The sequence below is a fragment of the Panthera tigris genome, chromosome C1, assembly GCF_018350195.1.
Source record: "Panthera tigris isolate Pti1 chromosome C1, P.tigris_Pti1_mat1.1, whole genome shotgun sequence".
Classification (NCBI taxonomy): domain Eukaryota; kingdom Metazoa; phylum Chordata; class Mammalia; order Carnivora; family Felidae; genus Panthera; species Panthera tigris.
Genome location: NC_056667.1, coordinates 50,957,759 through 50,973,708, shown reverse-complemented (window position 1 = coordinate 50,973,708; position 15,950 = coordinate 50,957,759). Strand labels below are relative to the sequence as shown.

Genomic DNA, 15,950 nt, shown 5'->3' with positions numbered 1-15,950 from the left:
GAGCTATGCTGTGTCTCTGCACCCCTTGGAGTGAGAACAGCTTATCAAGGTAAATTCCTATACCAAAGGTATAGACCACTATTTACTGTTCCACATATTGGGGAAACCATGTGTGATAACACAAACAAATGAACCAACGGCTGTCATCAACCAAACTACATATTGTGTATTGTTAAAGGTTCTTAAACATACTCCTTTGAGTTTCCTAATTCATTTCAGGAAGGATTCAGTCCACTCCATCTTTATGTTGCTACTTGCAAACACTTTTGCTTTGCTAGTTCTTATAGTAGATCTTCATACCTTTGTGGAAAGAAGTCCTCTTCAGATTTTGTTCTGCCTAGGTAAACCATTTCCCACCTGATGTCTCCATTTCTTGTCTGTGCTTTAGATAGATGGGCCACACGTGGCCATCCAGGTACTCTGGAAGGGTTTGGAGGCTCGTAGACCTTTGTACTCTTCCTCCCCTTAACGTTCTTCATATGGAGTGGTCAGAAAGTAACTCCTATGTTCCATAGAGTGTCAGGGGCTTATAATTAAAGAGAAGGAAGCCTTCAGGGATTAATATGGGAAATCCCTTAGCATTTCCACAGTCTGTTGATACCAGTGAGTGTCTTGGGCTTTTCATCCAGCAGGAAATGGGGGACATCATTTTTTCCACATTAAGTGCTTCAAGCATGTCATACTGCAGAAATCCATTTGTATTTGTCTCTATCTCAGACTGTGGCTTAAAGAAATCATCCTGAGATATGATCCTGCAGTTTGGGAGATGTTTCTTAGCCAGTGTTATCTTCCTGCCATTTGTCACACCACTAATTCCAATGACAAATGTTTTCATAATTACTTTTGAAAATCACGTCTTCCTGAAGTTTCCAGGTGCCAGTTTGAGTCCTCCCAGGCAAAGCGGCAGAAATGCTGGCCAGGTGCATGCCTGTCACTGACCCACCGCAGCCCCCAAAGATTGCTAACTGTGAGGCTCACGGCCCCTCTTTCCACATCCTTACCGGGTCAGAGGTGGCCTAGATCTAATCGATTGTTTTTTTTGGTTTTGCTCTTCATTATCTTTAATGCCAACTATACACAGTGGTACAACTATGATTCAACCCGTCAGTCACCAATCTTGGGTTTGGATAGTCATAACACTGGAGTATCTGTCAGCTGCTCTTTTCCATTTTCTTTTGGGGATTTTTAGCTAGTCCTTTTTTGCCTTGTCTCTGATGTATTCTCTTACCTGATATATTGCCTGGTGTATCCTTCTACCCTTCCCTTTTTCTCTGACTTTTATGTTATGTATAAACAGTGCCAGTTCCAAGAGATCTTATTTTCTTCTTTGACATAGAACATTGTGGCTCTTTTCTGTGACTTTATAGGAAAAGCTCAACTAAGCTCTTTTTTATTTTTGTCTAAACTCTCCTTACTCCTTTTTTTTGTTAAATTGTATTTATTTGTTTTTAGATTTATTTTATTTTTTAAGTAAGCTCTACGTGGGACTTGAACTTAGAACCCTGAGATCAAGAGAGGTTAAGGTCTACCAGACTCCCCTCTCCTTACTCATCTTTACTAGGGTTTTACTTCTGATCCCATGAAGAATGACTAGAGATGAGAGAGGCCCAGATTGGTCATTCTGGAAATCATAGTCAGATGGGGCATCTGAAAGTGGGAGGAGATTAGAAGAAAGATTAAATGCAACATAATTTCCTTCAGGATGTGAGTCCTTTGTTGGTTATTTCCAATATCCTATGGTGAATGACCTTAGTGAGTGCTTTCTCTTGTGAAAATTATAATGCCTGTTGACATAATGAGGGAGCTTGTGGAAATGGAGAGAATTGATAAGAAGGCAAATAGGTCAAGTATTCCATCATGTTCTTTTGGGTGGGGAAGACGGTATTCTCTCATAATTTAGGAGCATGAGTACCTATGGAATTTTTGATTTATTCTTTCCACTTTGCAGTTAATATTAATAGCTTATTAGAAGTAAAAAAGGCTTCCCTGTATTTCCCTGCTATAGAGCTATCACTAGGAGTAGGAAAAATAATTATTGGAAAAAGCAATCTACAGTAGTCTCCCATTATCCACAGTTTTACTTTCCGCTGTCAACCTTAGTCAGAGAGCAGATGATTCTCCTTCTGACCATCCAGCATGTCTCATTTTAGTAGTAGCCTAATGTCACGTTGTAGTGCCTACAGCATTCACCTCACTTCGTCTCATTATGTAGGCATTTATCATTTCACATCACAAGAAAAAAGAATACAGTACAATAAGATATTTTGAGAGAACACATTTATATAACTTTTATTACAGTATATTGTTTAATTGCTCTATTTTATTAGTTATTGTTAATCTCTTTGCCTCACTTCTAAAAAAATTATTTAAATTCAAGTTAGTTAACATACAGTGTAGTACTTACATATAACACCCGTTGCTCATCCCAACAAGTGCCCTCCTTAATACTCATCATTTGTAAATTAAACTTTTTCATAGGTAGGTATGTATAGGAAAAAACATATAGATAGGGTTCAGTATAATCCAGAGTTTCAGGCATCCACTGGGGGTCTTAGAACTATTCACTATGGGTAAGTAAGGACTCTTTTATGATAAAGGACTTTAACTGATATAGGAACTATATTTATTCAGCATTTTTTTTGTCTTGAATACTTCGGGCCATAGTGTGGTTAAGAGATTTTATTTCTTGGGAAAATTTTCTCAGTACCATTCCATGAAATCTTTTCATGCAGAGGGTCTCAGTATGAATACATCCCTTGTTTGGGCAATATTTTTATTGCTATCATAGCCCATATGGAAATGGTTTTTATTTTCAAGTTACTACTAATTTTGTTTTTGGGGGAAATTTTGTCATATAGAAATAAGACAAATATTTGTATCATGGGGATTATCTTTTGTTGTATGTCTCTTTTAATAAAGAAAAGATCATCTCTTTTTGAGGAAACCATATTTCACTTAAGTTTCACTGCTTAACATCTTCTGAAAACAGGATATGTCTTCCACTTAATTGATGGTATGGTGGTTAATTGGCAATTTTTTTTTCTTAGCTGTACATGAAGTAGTAGCAGGTCTTAACAACTAATGACATCCTGTGTTTGATAAAATTCAGATTACTCATGGTTTAGCCCCAGAAATAGTGAGGTAGTGCTGAGATTGGTAGACCGAGTTGAACAGCTCTGAGGAAGGGAGACACAGAATATTTGTTCTATGTTGCCTTACGAAAAACTTTTTCATATTCTCATCTAAGTCTTAAAAGAATCAGGAGATTTTAAGGCCTTTAAACTAAACACAATAGTGAGCACCCATAATATAGGCTTCATTAAGAGGACTAAGGGAAATTCTAAACTGAAGTGAACTTTCTTGTCTTCTCACATCTGGTGGAAAGTACAGAGAATTCCCTTCTATATTTCCCCAGCAAGTTTCCCTTGTTATTAACATCCTGAGTTAGTGTGGTACATTTGTTTTAATTGATGAGCCAATATGGATACATTATTATTAACTACAGTCCTTAGATTACATTGGGTTTACTCTTTGTGTTGTACATTCTGCAGGTTTTAACAGATGTATAAGGAATCTATCTACCATTGTAGAATCATACAGAATAGTTTTGTTGCCCTAAAAATTCTCTATGCACTATTTATTTGTCTCTTTTCCTCCCCATCCCAACCTGGGCAACCCCTATGTTTTTTAATGTCTCCATAGTTTTGCCTTCTCCAGAATGTCACATAGTTGAAGTCCTACAGTAAGTAGACTTTTCAGACTGGATTGTTTCACTTGCAGTATTCTTTTAAGGTTCTTCCATGTCTTTTGTCACTTGATGTCCTATTTCTTCTTGTTGCTGAATAATATTGCATTGTATGGATGTACCACACTTTGTATATCCATTTACCTACTGAAGGATAAACTTCTAGGTTCCAGCAGTTATGAATAATGAATTAGTCTTTTATAACACACAGAAATGTTCTAAAGTACCTCAGATCACTGAGGTAATTCAGTATCTTGAGATTTAAAGAAAAACTTTTTCACCTTTGTATGAAAAGTTTCTAATTGAGTAGTAGGCTCAAAACAGTGCTTGACAAATGTGTGGAATGATTGAATATGAAAAAAGGAAAGGGGTATGGAAGAGAAGAAAGAGGGGAAAGATTGTATCATAAATTTGGATAATTTTTGGAAAATAAGATTTTGTAGAAATTCAGCTGGAAATTTGAATGGGGACCAAGATGCAAAGGGCTCTGAATTCAGAGCATGAGAACACTGCAGGATGCAAGTATCATCAAGCTGGCCCAGAAACCAGGTCATTAGACCTGTTTCAGCTGATTTGCAGTAAAATGGTAGGAGAAAGTAGGATTTAGATTTTGGAAAAGAGTAAAAAAAAAAAGCAAAACCCAGAAGGCTAGTTTTGTAAAATAAGGAAGTGGCCAGTTGGTGATCGTAGTGTAGAAGTTAGATAGTGACTACAGAAAGTTAATTGCACAAAATCTATGGATAGTGGTGTTTATTTTATGTTGTGTTATAATTTCTTTTTTGGGGGGTTATAATTTCTATTTAATAAAAATGCTACTAATGCAGGGAAGTTATTTATTGGATTTGGGACTCACTGAATATTTTGCTTTATAGTTTTGGAAAATGTAAGGAAAATGGGAGACTAATGAGGTATAAAGTCATTTGAATTTCTTCTTTCTTTTTTTAATATTTATTTATTTTTGAGAGAGAGAGAGAGAGAATGAGCAGGGGAGGAGCAGACAGAAAGGGAGACACAGAATCCGAAGCAGGCTCCAGGCTCTGAGGTGTCAGCACAGAGCCTGACCTGGAGCTCGAACCCACGGAATGTGAGATCATGACCTGAGCTGAAGTTGGATGCTTAACTAACTGAGCCACCCAGGTGCCCCAAAAGTCATTTGAATTTCTAAAATATTTCTGTTTCAGGAATGCTATTTCAGTAAATTTGAAATACTAGTATGCCCCCAAGGGTCACTAACCAGCTTGAAATTGTAGAACTTTTAAACTCTAATCCGAATTCAAATAAAGATTTATCTGTTGTATTATGGTAATTCTTTTGTGATTTACTTCATTTGTCAAAAAGTTCAGTAATATTGTATATTTCATAGGGCTAACCAGTCACCTGTTTTGAGTGCCACATGCTAAATATTTTAGGGAAAACAATGGTGAATTAAACACTGCTTCTTTTTATATAGAGTGTATATAAAATGTGGAAAAAATAACTAGGAAGGAGGAAAATGCATTAGATTATAAATGAAAGTCTTAATGAAAGGTGGAATTATTTTTGTTTGGGGTGAGCTATCATAAGTTTGTATACAGTTCCTGTCATTTAGGTTTTACTCTTAAAACTAGTTAAGAATTGAATTTGTGGATACAGGACAGAAACAACATTGTGGAAAACAATTTATGTTCACTGACAAGAATTTGGGAAAGGACATGCAAGGCTGGAACCAGGTGATTAGGGTCAGATCGTGGAAAGCCATTAATGCCATAGTATTAAGGTGATTTTCTGTTACTTAAGTAAAAATAGGGAATAGTTTTCTGGGGCATGAATGAAGAGCTAACAATATTAGATAGGAAAGAAGAGTTTTTTTCTTCCTAATTCTTTGTTTATAAAATATTTTAGAATTTTATATCTTTAAGATATGCACATTTTAATATATATATGTTATTATAGCTTCTTGTTCTGTCGTAAGCCAAAATATGTTCCCTGAAATGCCATATACAAAAAAAACCTTCTGTAAGTTGGCTTTCACTTTTCTGTCCTACATCAGCATAAAGATGTTGTACTGTAATTATAGGCAGTATTTACTGAAATATCTTACAAATTTATGACCCTATTGATACTCTGAGATTTTGTTGGTTTTTAAATGGATATTTAATATACTTAGTTTCTTACCATTTTAAACTAAGTTGTTTTCTTTTTAATTTTTTTATATGTTTATTTCTTTTTGAGGGAGAGAGAGACAGACAGAATGCAAGCAGGCGAGGGGCAGAGAGAGAGGGGGACACAAAATCTGAAGCAGACTCCAGGCTCTGAGCTGTCAGCACAGAGCCCTATGTGGGACTCGAACTCATGAACTACAAGATTATGACCTGAACTGAAGTTGGACGCTTAACCGACTGAGCCACCCAGGCGCCCCAGTTGTTTCTTTTTAAAATAATATATTTGCTTTCTTTGTTGTAGAACTGTGGCTGCTGAAGTCAGGAAGCAGATCTCTGGACAATACAGTGGTTCTCCCCAACTGCTCAAAAACCTCAACATTGTTGGTAATATATCCCATCATACCACAGTAAGTAGCATATTTAAAATATGGGATGTTACTGGTGTGTTACTGACGAGGCCATGACAAAATAGTGGAAAGACAAGACCAATGGATTTTGGGTTCCATCAGTAGTCTCATAAACTTACTTGTTGCTACCCCTGTCTTTCCTGAAATTTGAGTTGGAGAATAATGTTAGGAGGTGTGATACAGGTGTTGATTTCTGAGTCAGCTTTGAAACTTTACATTCAGGATTTATCAACTCTGGAACTTTATAGGTAAGACTTCCCAGATCCAAGTCGATTCATTACAGGAACCTTTAGGAATCTGTTCTAGAAATAGTTACTGAAGGCAGCATTAGATAAATATGTGGATTTGTAGTATTGTATGTCCCCTTTAATAGAAGGGAATATACAATTATTGAATCATTGCCTTAACCAGGTGCTATGTCAGAGACATAAACATGTTTTTTTCTTTTTTTAAAGTTTTATTTATTTATTTTGAGGGTGAAAGGGGGGGAGGGGCAGGGAGAGAGGGAGAAAGAGAATCCCAAGCAGTGTCTATGCTGTCAGTATAGAGCCTGATGGCCTCCGTCTCACAAACTGAGATCATGACCTGAGCCAGAATCAATAGTTGGATGCTTAACCCACTGAGCCACCCAGGTGGCCCTAAACGTGGGTTTTCTTATTAAGGAAACTGGCATGAGGATAATCAATTTTGATAAAAAATGGATACTTATTAGAGTAAGAATATAAATTAAAACTATGCCTCTATTTGTCAAAAATTTAAAAAGTAGTTAAGAGTGACTTTTGGGGGCACCTGGGTGGCTCAGTCGGTTGAGCGTCTGACTTCGGCTCAGGTCATGACCTCGCAGTTGGTGAGTTTGAGCCCCGCATCGGGCTCTGTGCTGACAGCTCAGAGCCTGGAGCCTGCTTTGGATTCTGTGTCTCCCTCTCTTTCTGCCCCTCTCCTGCTCATGCTCTCTCTCTCTCTCTCTCTCTCTCTCTGTCAAAAATAAATAAACATTAAAAAAAAATTTTGGGGGTGCCTGAGTGGCTCAGTTGGTTAAGTGTCGGACTTCAGCTCAGGTCGTGATCTCACAGTCTGTGAGTTTGAGCCCCGCATAAGGCTCTGTGCTGACAGCTCAGAGCCTGGAGCCTGTTTCAGATTCTGTGTCTCACTCTCTCTCTGCCCCTCCCCTGCTCATGCTCTGTCTCGCTCTGTCTCAAAAATAAATAAAAACATTAAAAAAAAAAAAAGTGACTTTGGTGGAATTATGTATTTACACTTATTTTTTTAAAGCTTATTTATTTTTGGAAGAGAGTGCGTGCATGCGTGTTCAAGCAGGGCAGGGGCAGAGAGAGAGAGGGAGATAGGATCCAAAGCACGCTCTGCGCTGACAGCAGAGCCCTATGCGGGACTGGAACTCAAAACCGTGAGATCATGACCTGACCTGAAGTCAGAGGCTTAACCGACTGAGCCACCCAGGCGCCCTATTAACACTTCATTTAGGTACTAAATGGTACCAATTATTGAAAAAAGATGGTATGACAGAATATAACAGTTTGATTGCCTTGTAATGACGTGTTTATAATGTTTGTGTTTTTAAAAGTTTTAAAGATGAAATTTAATAACAGTTACATGCTGATTGGAGAAACTTTAGAATATATGGATTTCTGGGTGATTTCAATGTACATGGAGGTGATTCTTTTAATACCCTCTCAGAATCTTGAACTCCTTTTCTGTACTGATAACCTATGTCTCGTATCATACCTCAGCTACTCACTTCCATAGTCATACCTTAGATTTGGTCATTATAAATAATTTTAACCCCTTTGTAATCTCAGTTTTATGCTTCTTACTCTCTGGCTACTACGTCTTTCTTGCTCTCTTGTTTTGGTATCCTGACTCCCAGCTGTCTTTCACCCCCACCAGAATCTAGAATCCATGATTCTACTAACTTTTTCCTGCCCCTCACCTTTCGATGTTTTCTTTTCTTTCCTTACCAAACTTAAATTATTTGTTGATCGTCATAATTACTCTCTTGCATATACATACCCTTGAGTTCCTTAACTTCTCATGTCATCAGCACACCCAGAAGTGCTTTTCAAATCCAGCTCTCTGCTTGTTTCATACCTGCACTTAGCTGAGTGTGGCTCGAGAAAACACAATCCCATTGACTGGTCTCAGTTTATGACCACTCACTTACGTTGGCTTTAACATTTCCAGGCAAATAGTATATTTTCCTAGTCCACTGTTTTAGTTGATTTATTTCATGCCTCCTTCTCTTAACCCCTAATTGCTGATTCCCATTTTCACTCCTAGGATGACTTGGCTTCATATTGCACTTGTGAAAATCCAAACAGTCAGAAAAGAACTTCCACATACTCCTACCAGCATTTGTGTTCACCGATTGTCATCTGTACCCATGTAGTCTACCTGTTTACTTGTTACTCTAGATGAACCACTAGTGAACAAGTGGAGGGATTAGTTAATCCCTGCTTCTCTGTTATTCAAATATAGTACTTTAAGAATTCTCTCTTCTCTTTTATCACCTTTGCTCTTTATTTTCCTGATCATTCCCATCAGTATACAAACATACTATTATTTCTCCCATGAAAAAAAATCCTGCTATTTTGCCCTACATTTCTTTCTACCTGTCCCCAGCCTCCAGTATATCTTTGCTCTTCTTTGCAACACAGTTCCTTCAAAGGGTTGTCAGAGCTTGATGACTGCAATTTTTCTTCTTGCATTCTCACTGGTAAAGTACTTTTTTAAACTACGAGAATCTTTAAACATACACAGAAATAGACTAGTGTAGACATTGTTATTTTCTTACTTAACCACAATGCTGTTATCACACTTAACAAAATTAACAGTAATTCCTTGGTATCATCTTATATACAGTACATGCTAGATTTCTTTGATTATCTCATAAATATCTTCATAGTTGGTTTATTCAAATGGAGATCCAAATAAAATTTATAGATGGGATTTAGTCTTAGATCACTTATGTTAAAACCAAACCAAAAACAAACAAAGCATTTTCTCCCTCCCCCAACAACTACTACTACTACTTCTTCTCCTTCTCCTTCTTCTTTAACTTTTTAATTTTTATTTATTTATTTTTTTGAGAGAGAGAGAGAGAGCAAAGTGGGGAGGGTCAGAGAGAGAGGTAGAGAGAAATCCCAAGCAGGCTCTGGAGTGTCAGTGTGTAGAGACTTTTGTGGGACTCGAACTCATGAACTGTGAGATGTTGACCTGAGCCAAAATCAAGAGTCAGATCCTTAACTGACTGAGACACTCAGGCGCCCCTGCCTCCCCCAGCTTCTAACTTTGTTTGATTTTATGCCATTGACTTGTTGAGAAAATCAAATTAGTTGTCTTATAGACTTGCCTGCCTTTTGGATTTTATGTTTGCTTTTTTGTAGACTTGTTTCTGTATCATTTCCTGTAACTGATTAGATTCTGGTTCAACCTTTTTGAAATTTCTTCCCTTATAGACTCGTTCTTCTATCTTCTGTATTTCCTATAACTGATTAGATTCTGTTTTAACAGCCTTATTGAGTTTTAATTCACATACCAAACAATTCACCCATTTAATTGACAAAATCAGTGGATTTAATACGTTCACAGAAATGTGCAACAATCTCCACAGTCAATTCAGAACATTTTCATCACCTCAAAAAGAAACTCTTCAGCTTATCACCCTTGTATCCTCCTCTGCCCCAGCCCAAAACAATCTCTGATCAAATACCAGAATTTTTGATGGTGTACCAGAAAGGATTGAAAGAGATCTTAACACTAAATATGTCAAATTCCAACACAATGATTGTTGAAATAAGACAATATCTTAACATTGCCTGTGAGAGGTTTTGTAGTGTTTCACTATTGCTTCTCATCACCCTTTAACCCTAGGTATTGCCCAGCCACTTTCTTTTATAAAATCATGTTGCAGTCTCTTGCCTTGGGTCAGTGAATACAGGATTTTTCCTTGGAGCCTTGCAAAATAATTTATAATTGTAATCAGTTCATCATCATATTCCAAGACTAACCCAAGCATCTGTCTCTGCTGGGCATCAGAAAGAAGGGAGATAGTTGTATCAAAAATAAATTTATTTCCATGATCCAAGTCTAACTAATACCGTACCTTGAAAGCCAGTGACCTGTGTGAGTTTGGGGAACAAGATCATTTATCCTATATTTAGTGTTTTAAAGAGAGTGTCATAGCTTCCTTCCCTACCCTAAGACTTACTTTTGATATGGCTGGTCATTCTTTGAGGGAAGATTAATTCTGAATTAGACATATACAAGGACTCCCAAATTTTGTCTTTATTTTCAATGAATAGTCGTTTGTGACACTTTGAATCCTGAAAGGTGTGCTGCCCTGCAAGTAATACCTGGGCAGAGAAGCATTGACTTAAAAAGATTAAAAAAAAGGTTCACTTAAATCTGTCTGTCTGTGTGTCTTTGTATCTGTCTATCTATCAATCATCTATCTATCTATCTATCTTTTTGTATAGTATCTATTTGTATTGTGGTAAACTATACATAACATAAAATTGATCATTTTAACCATTTCTAGGTATACAGTTCAGTGGCATTAAGTACATTCACAATGTTGTGCAATTATCACCACTATTACTACTATCCATTGCCAGAAATTTTTCATTATCCCAAGCTGACACCTCGTACTCATGAAATAATAACTCCCTGTTTCCCTCTCTTTCCAGTCCCCAGTTATATTTATTCTATTTCTGTCTCTATAAATTTATCTCCTCTATGTACCACATAAAGTACCATCATATGATATTTGTCTTTTTGTCTCTGGTGTATTTCACTCAGCAATGCTTCAAAGTTTCATCCATGTTAAGACTGAAGAATATACCATTTTATGTGTATATCACATTTTGTTTATCCATTCATCTGTTGATGAACATTGGGTTGTTTGCACCTTTTGGCTGTTGGTAGTATTGCTGCTATGAATACGAGCATACAAGTAATCTGAGTCTTGATTTGCAATTTTTGGGTGGAGTACATAGACATGGAATTAGTAGATCATATGGTAATTCTCTTTTTTGGTATGATATTTTGGAACATTCAAAAGGTTTCCAATTTCTTTATATCCTCTCCTGCACTTGTTTTCCAATGATGGATATGAACTAGTATCTTGTGTTTTTGGTTGCATTTCCCTGATTCTACAAATTTTATTATGTATTTTCATTTAGTTCGGTATGTTTTTTAAATTTCACTTTTCAGACTTCTGTGACTCATAGGTTATTTGGAAGTGCATTATTTAGTTTCTAAGTGTTTGGAGATTTTCCTGTTATCTTTCTGTTGCTAATTTCTAATTTGATTATGTTATGGTCAGAGAATACACTCTGATTTCAGGTCTTTTAAATTTGTCGAGGTTGGTTTTATGCCTCAGGATATGGTCTGTCTTGGTATATGCTTTTTTGGGCTTTTTTTTTTTTTCCATGTTTATTTATTCTGTGAGAGAGACAGCAAGTAGGGGAGGGGCTGAGGGAGAGGGATAGGAGAATCTCTCCTGGGGCTCAATCTCATGACCTTGAGATCAGGACCTGAGCTGAAATCAAGAGTCAGACACTTAACTGACTGAGCCATGCAGGCACCTCTATGCATTTTGGGGTTTTGAAAAGAGTGTTTATTCTGTTGTTATCGGGTAGACTGTTCTATAAATGTCAGTTAAATCCTGTTAGTTGATGTTGCTGTTGAGTTTTACCATATCCTTGTTGGTTTTCTCTTTGGTTGTCTATCAGTTGTCGAGAGAGAGATGTCTTGAAGTTTCCAGTTATAATTGTAGATATGTCTTATTTTTCCTTTCAGTTCTGTTAGTTTTTGTTTCACATAATTTATAGTTATTTAGTACATACACCTTTAAGATTGCTGTGTCTTCATGTTGGATCATAGCTATTATCATCAGGTAATGTCCTCCCCCCCTTTTTAAAGTTTATTTATTTATTTTGAGAAAGAGAGAAAGAGAGCGTGCACAAGCAAGGGAGGGTCAGAGAGAGAGAGAGGGAGAGAAAGAATCCCAAGCAGGCTCTGTGGTCCATTCTGCAAACTGTGAGATCATGACCTGAGCTGAGATCAAGAGATGCTTAACTGACTGGGCTACCCAGGCACCCTGGTAATGGCCCTTTTTATATACTACTTTGCTTTGCTTTCAAGTCTACTTAACTGATGCTAATACAGTGACTTCTGCTTTCTTTTGATTAATGTCTGTATGGTATATTTTTTTCCATTCCCCTATTTTAACTTCCTTATATTGTCTTATTTGAAGTGAATATTTTGTACACCATACAGGTGGGTCATATTTTAAAATTCATTCTGTCATTCTCTTTTGATTGGTGTATGTAGATCATTTACATTTAATGTTATTATTCTGCTAGGGCTTTAGTCTGCCATTTTAACTTTTGTTTGTTCTCTCTGTTTTTTGTTTTTCTGTTTTTTTTTTAATCTTCCTGTGGGTTACCTGAACATTTTTTATAATTCCATTTTGATTTATCTATAGTGTTATTGATTGCGTGTCTTTGTATAGCCTTTTTAATGGTTGCTTAAGATATTATATGCACATAATTAATCACAAAACTGGTATTGACATTTTACCAATTTAGGTGAAGTCTAGAAATTTTATGTACCTTTCCATCCCTTTACCTTTATTGTATTATATGTAGACCTCCTTAGATAAGCAATAAGAGGAGGAAGTGCCTTGTAAGAGGAAGAAGTGCCTTGTTATTACTGCATATGAGTAGTCCCTATGTGGTCTCCACTGACACTGTGGGGGTGGAAGGCTCATACCTCCCAGGAGGTATGAGAATCTTAGTTCCCTCCTCTGATTTCTGTGATACCATGCTTGGTGAGGAGTGTTGGATGCCTTGTTACAGCTTTGTGAGGGTGAAGTCTAGCTTTCCACTTGGCCTTGCTTGTGTAGATAGGGTGGGTCCACAGTTTTTCACATTGTGTTTGGCTGCAGTAGAGTGATTATTGTCTAAAACTTTTCTATTTTGCTTTGTTGCCCCTTTCTTGGTCCTTTGGCTGGGAAGAACAGGATTTTGTTGGGGCTTCCGCTAACCCCAGCTTGCATCATCTTTTTTGGTGTTTCTGGTTTGTGAGCTTTTCTAGCTACAAGTCTGGAGTACATAAGGCAAAAAGAAATTTTAGGTAACCCACTGTTGTGCCATTCCTTGCATTCCAAGATCCCTGCTGATTTGCCTTTTTCTCTACCTTTTAGAGTCTTGAAAAAAATGTTTATTTTAGAAAGAGAAAAAGAGACAGACAGACAGGGTGTGAGCAGGGGAGGGGAAAAAAGTGAGAGGGAGACACAGAAGCTGAAGCAGGCTCCCGGCTCTGAGCTGTCAGCACAGAGTCTAACGTGGGACTCGAACCCACGAACCATGAGATCATGACCTGAGCTGAAGTCAGAAGCTTTTAACCAACTGAGCCACTCAGGGGCCCCATACAGTCTTTTTTTTTTTTTCAGTTTATTTATTCTGAGATAGGGACTGTGCATGAACAGGGGAGGGGCAGAGAGAGAGGGAAAGAGAGAATCCCAAGCAGGCTCCGCACTGCCAGCATAGAGACCAACACTGGGCTCAAACTCATGAAACTGTGAGATTATGACCTGAGCCGAAACCAGGAGTCAGACGTGTAACTGACTGAGCCAGCCAGCTGCCCTTGGAGTCTTCTGATGTTTATTTTATATAGACTGTCCAGGGTTTGTAGTTTTAATTAGTGGGAAGAATAGGGAAAAATATGTCTACTCCATCTGCCAGGAAGTGGAAGTGTGTCTTTTGTGACTTTGAGTGTTTAACACTTTTTAATGTGCTAACTGGCCATTCCTCTGTCTTCCTTTGTGAATGTCTTATCAGCTTTTCTCCCCCATTTGAGAGGTGGTTTGTTCTGTTATTATTGAGATGTAGGACTTCTTTTTTTTTAATACTAAAAAAATTTTTTTTTAATGTTTATTTATTTTTGAGAGAGAGAGAGACAGAGCATGAACAGGGGAGGGTCAGAGAGAGAGGGAGATACAGAATCCGAAGCAGTCTCCAGGCTCCGATCTGTTAGCACAGAGCCCGACATGGGGCCGAACTCACAAACTGTGAGATCATGACGTGAGCTGAAGTCGGAAGCTCAACCAACTGAGCCACCCAGGCGCCCCGAGATGTAGGACTTCTTTATATATTCTAGACACCAATCTCTTGTTAAATATGTTTTGTGAATATTTTCTCTCAGTGGGGCTTGTCTGTTCATTTTCTTTTTTTTTTTTTTTTAAATTTTTTTTTTTTTAACATTTATTTATTGTTGAGACAGAGAGAGACAGAGCATGAACGGGGGAGGGTCAGAGAGAGAGGGAGACACAGAATTTGAAGCAGGCTCCAGGCTCTGAGCTGTCAGCACAGAGCCCGACGCGGGGCTCGAACTCACATACTGCGAGATCGTGACCTGAGCCGAAGTCGGACGCTTAACCGACTGAGCCACCCAGGCGCCCCTTGTCTGTTCATTTTCTTAACTGTCTTTAGATATATCAGATTTTTCTTTTATGATTATTTCTATGTCATGTCTAAGAAACTTTTGCTTACTCCCAAATCATGAAGATGTTCTCCTATGTTTCCTTCTAGCAGTTTTATGGTTTTAGTATTTATATTTATGTCTATGATCCATCTCAGTTTGAATATATTGTGATGTAAGGATGGAGATTCATTCCCCCCAATATAGATATCCAGTTTTTTCAGCAATTTGGTTGAAAAATATTCCATTTCCCTATTGAATTGCTTCTTTCCCTGTATTAAGAACACCATGATAGCATATTATGTACTTGAGAGAATAGGTAAGATAGGATGCTTATGAGAGAAAACCCATGAATTTAAGAACTTGAAGACCGACCTCCCCCCCCCCCCCCCCCGCTTTTTTTAAGTAGACTCCATGCCCAACGTGGGGCTTGAACTCACAACCCTGAGATTGAGAGTTGCCTGCTCTACCAACTGAGCCAGCTAGGCACCCCTTGAAGACGCATTTTAAAATTTTGCTCTGTCATTTGTGGCTCCTTTATTTTCAGGAGTTTGACTTCTTTGAGCACAAATGCCTTTATTTGTAGAATTGAAATACTGATTATCTCTAGCGTACAGGGTTTAGGAGAGTTTGAATGAAAACACATGTAATGATAATAATAGCTACTGTCTTTGAGTGTTTATGATATGCTAGTTATTTATTGTTTTACTTAACTGTCTTTAAAATGTTGCTTTACCTGTTGCTAGTTGTTCAGTCCAAAGCAGCATAGATTAATGCACCTCTATTTAGTAACATATACCTGCAAGTCTCAGTGTTTTTATCCAGTTGAACATCCTGTGAAATTACATGTTCATATTTTCATTGTTCTACAACTGCACATTTGTTATATAATTCTTCATGGTTTTGCTTGAAAATTTTTTCTTGTGTCAGATAGGAAGTAGAGTATCTTATTAAAAAGTATAATTTCATTGTGGCTAAGGAATTCCGAGAATATTCTATTATTGCTAATAGATACTTTTACTATTAGTTTCCTGTGGCTGCTGGAACAAATTACCACAAACTGTGTGGCTTAAAGCAACAGAAATTTATTCTCTCACAGTACTGGAGTCCAGATCCTGATATCAGTGGGCAGAAATCAAGGTTTTGGTGAAGTTA

General features: G+C 37.4%; 1 protein-coding gene and 1 pseudogene across 8 annotated transcripts in view; one reads left to right on the top strand and one right to left on the bottom strand.

Moving 5' to 3' along the window:
- The window catches only part of DOCK7 (dedicator of cytokinesis 7), a 224,935-nt gene that overhangs the window by 18,927 nt on the left and 190,058 nt on the right, over positions 1-15,950 (top strand). For all 8 annotated transcript variants that reach the window (XM_042997433.1, XM_042997432.1, XM_042997431.1 and 5 more), the window contains exon 2: positions 6,188-6,293. In XM_042997433.1, coding sequence (XP_042853367.1) covers positions 6,188-6,293 — 106 coding nt within the window. The remainder of the gene's footprint in view (positions 1-6,187; positions 6,294-15,950) is intronic.
- Positions 243-835, bottom strand: LOC102955823 (annotated as a pseudogene).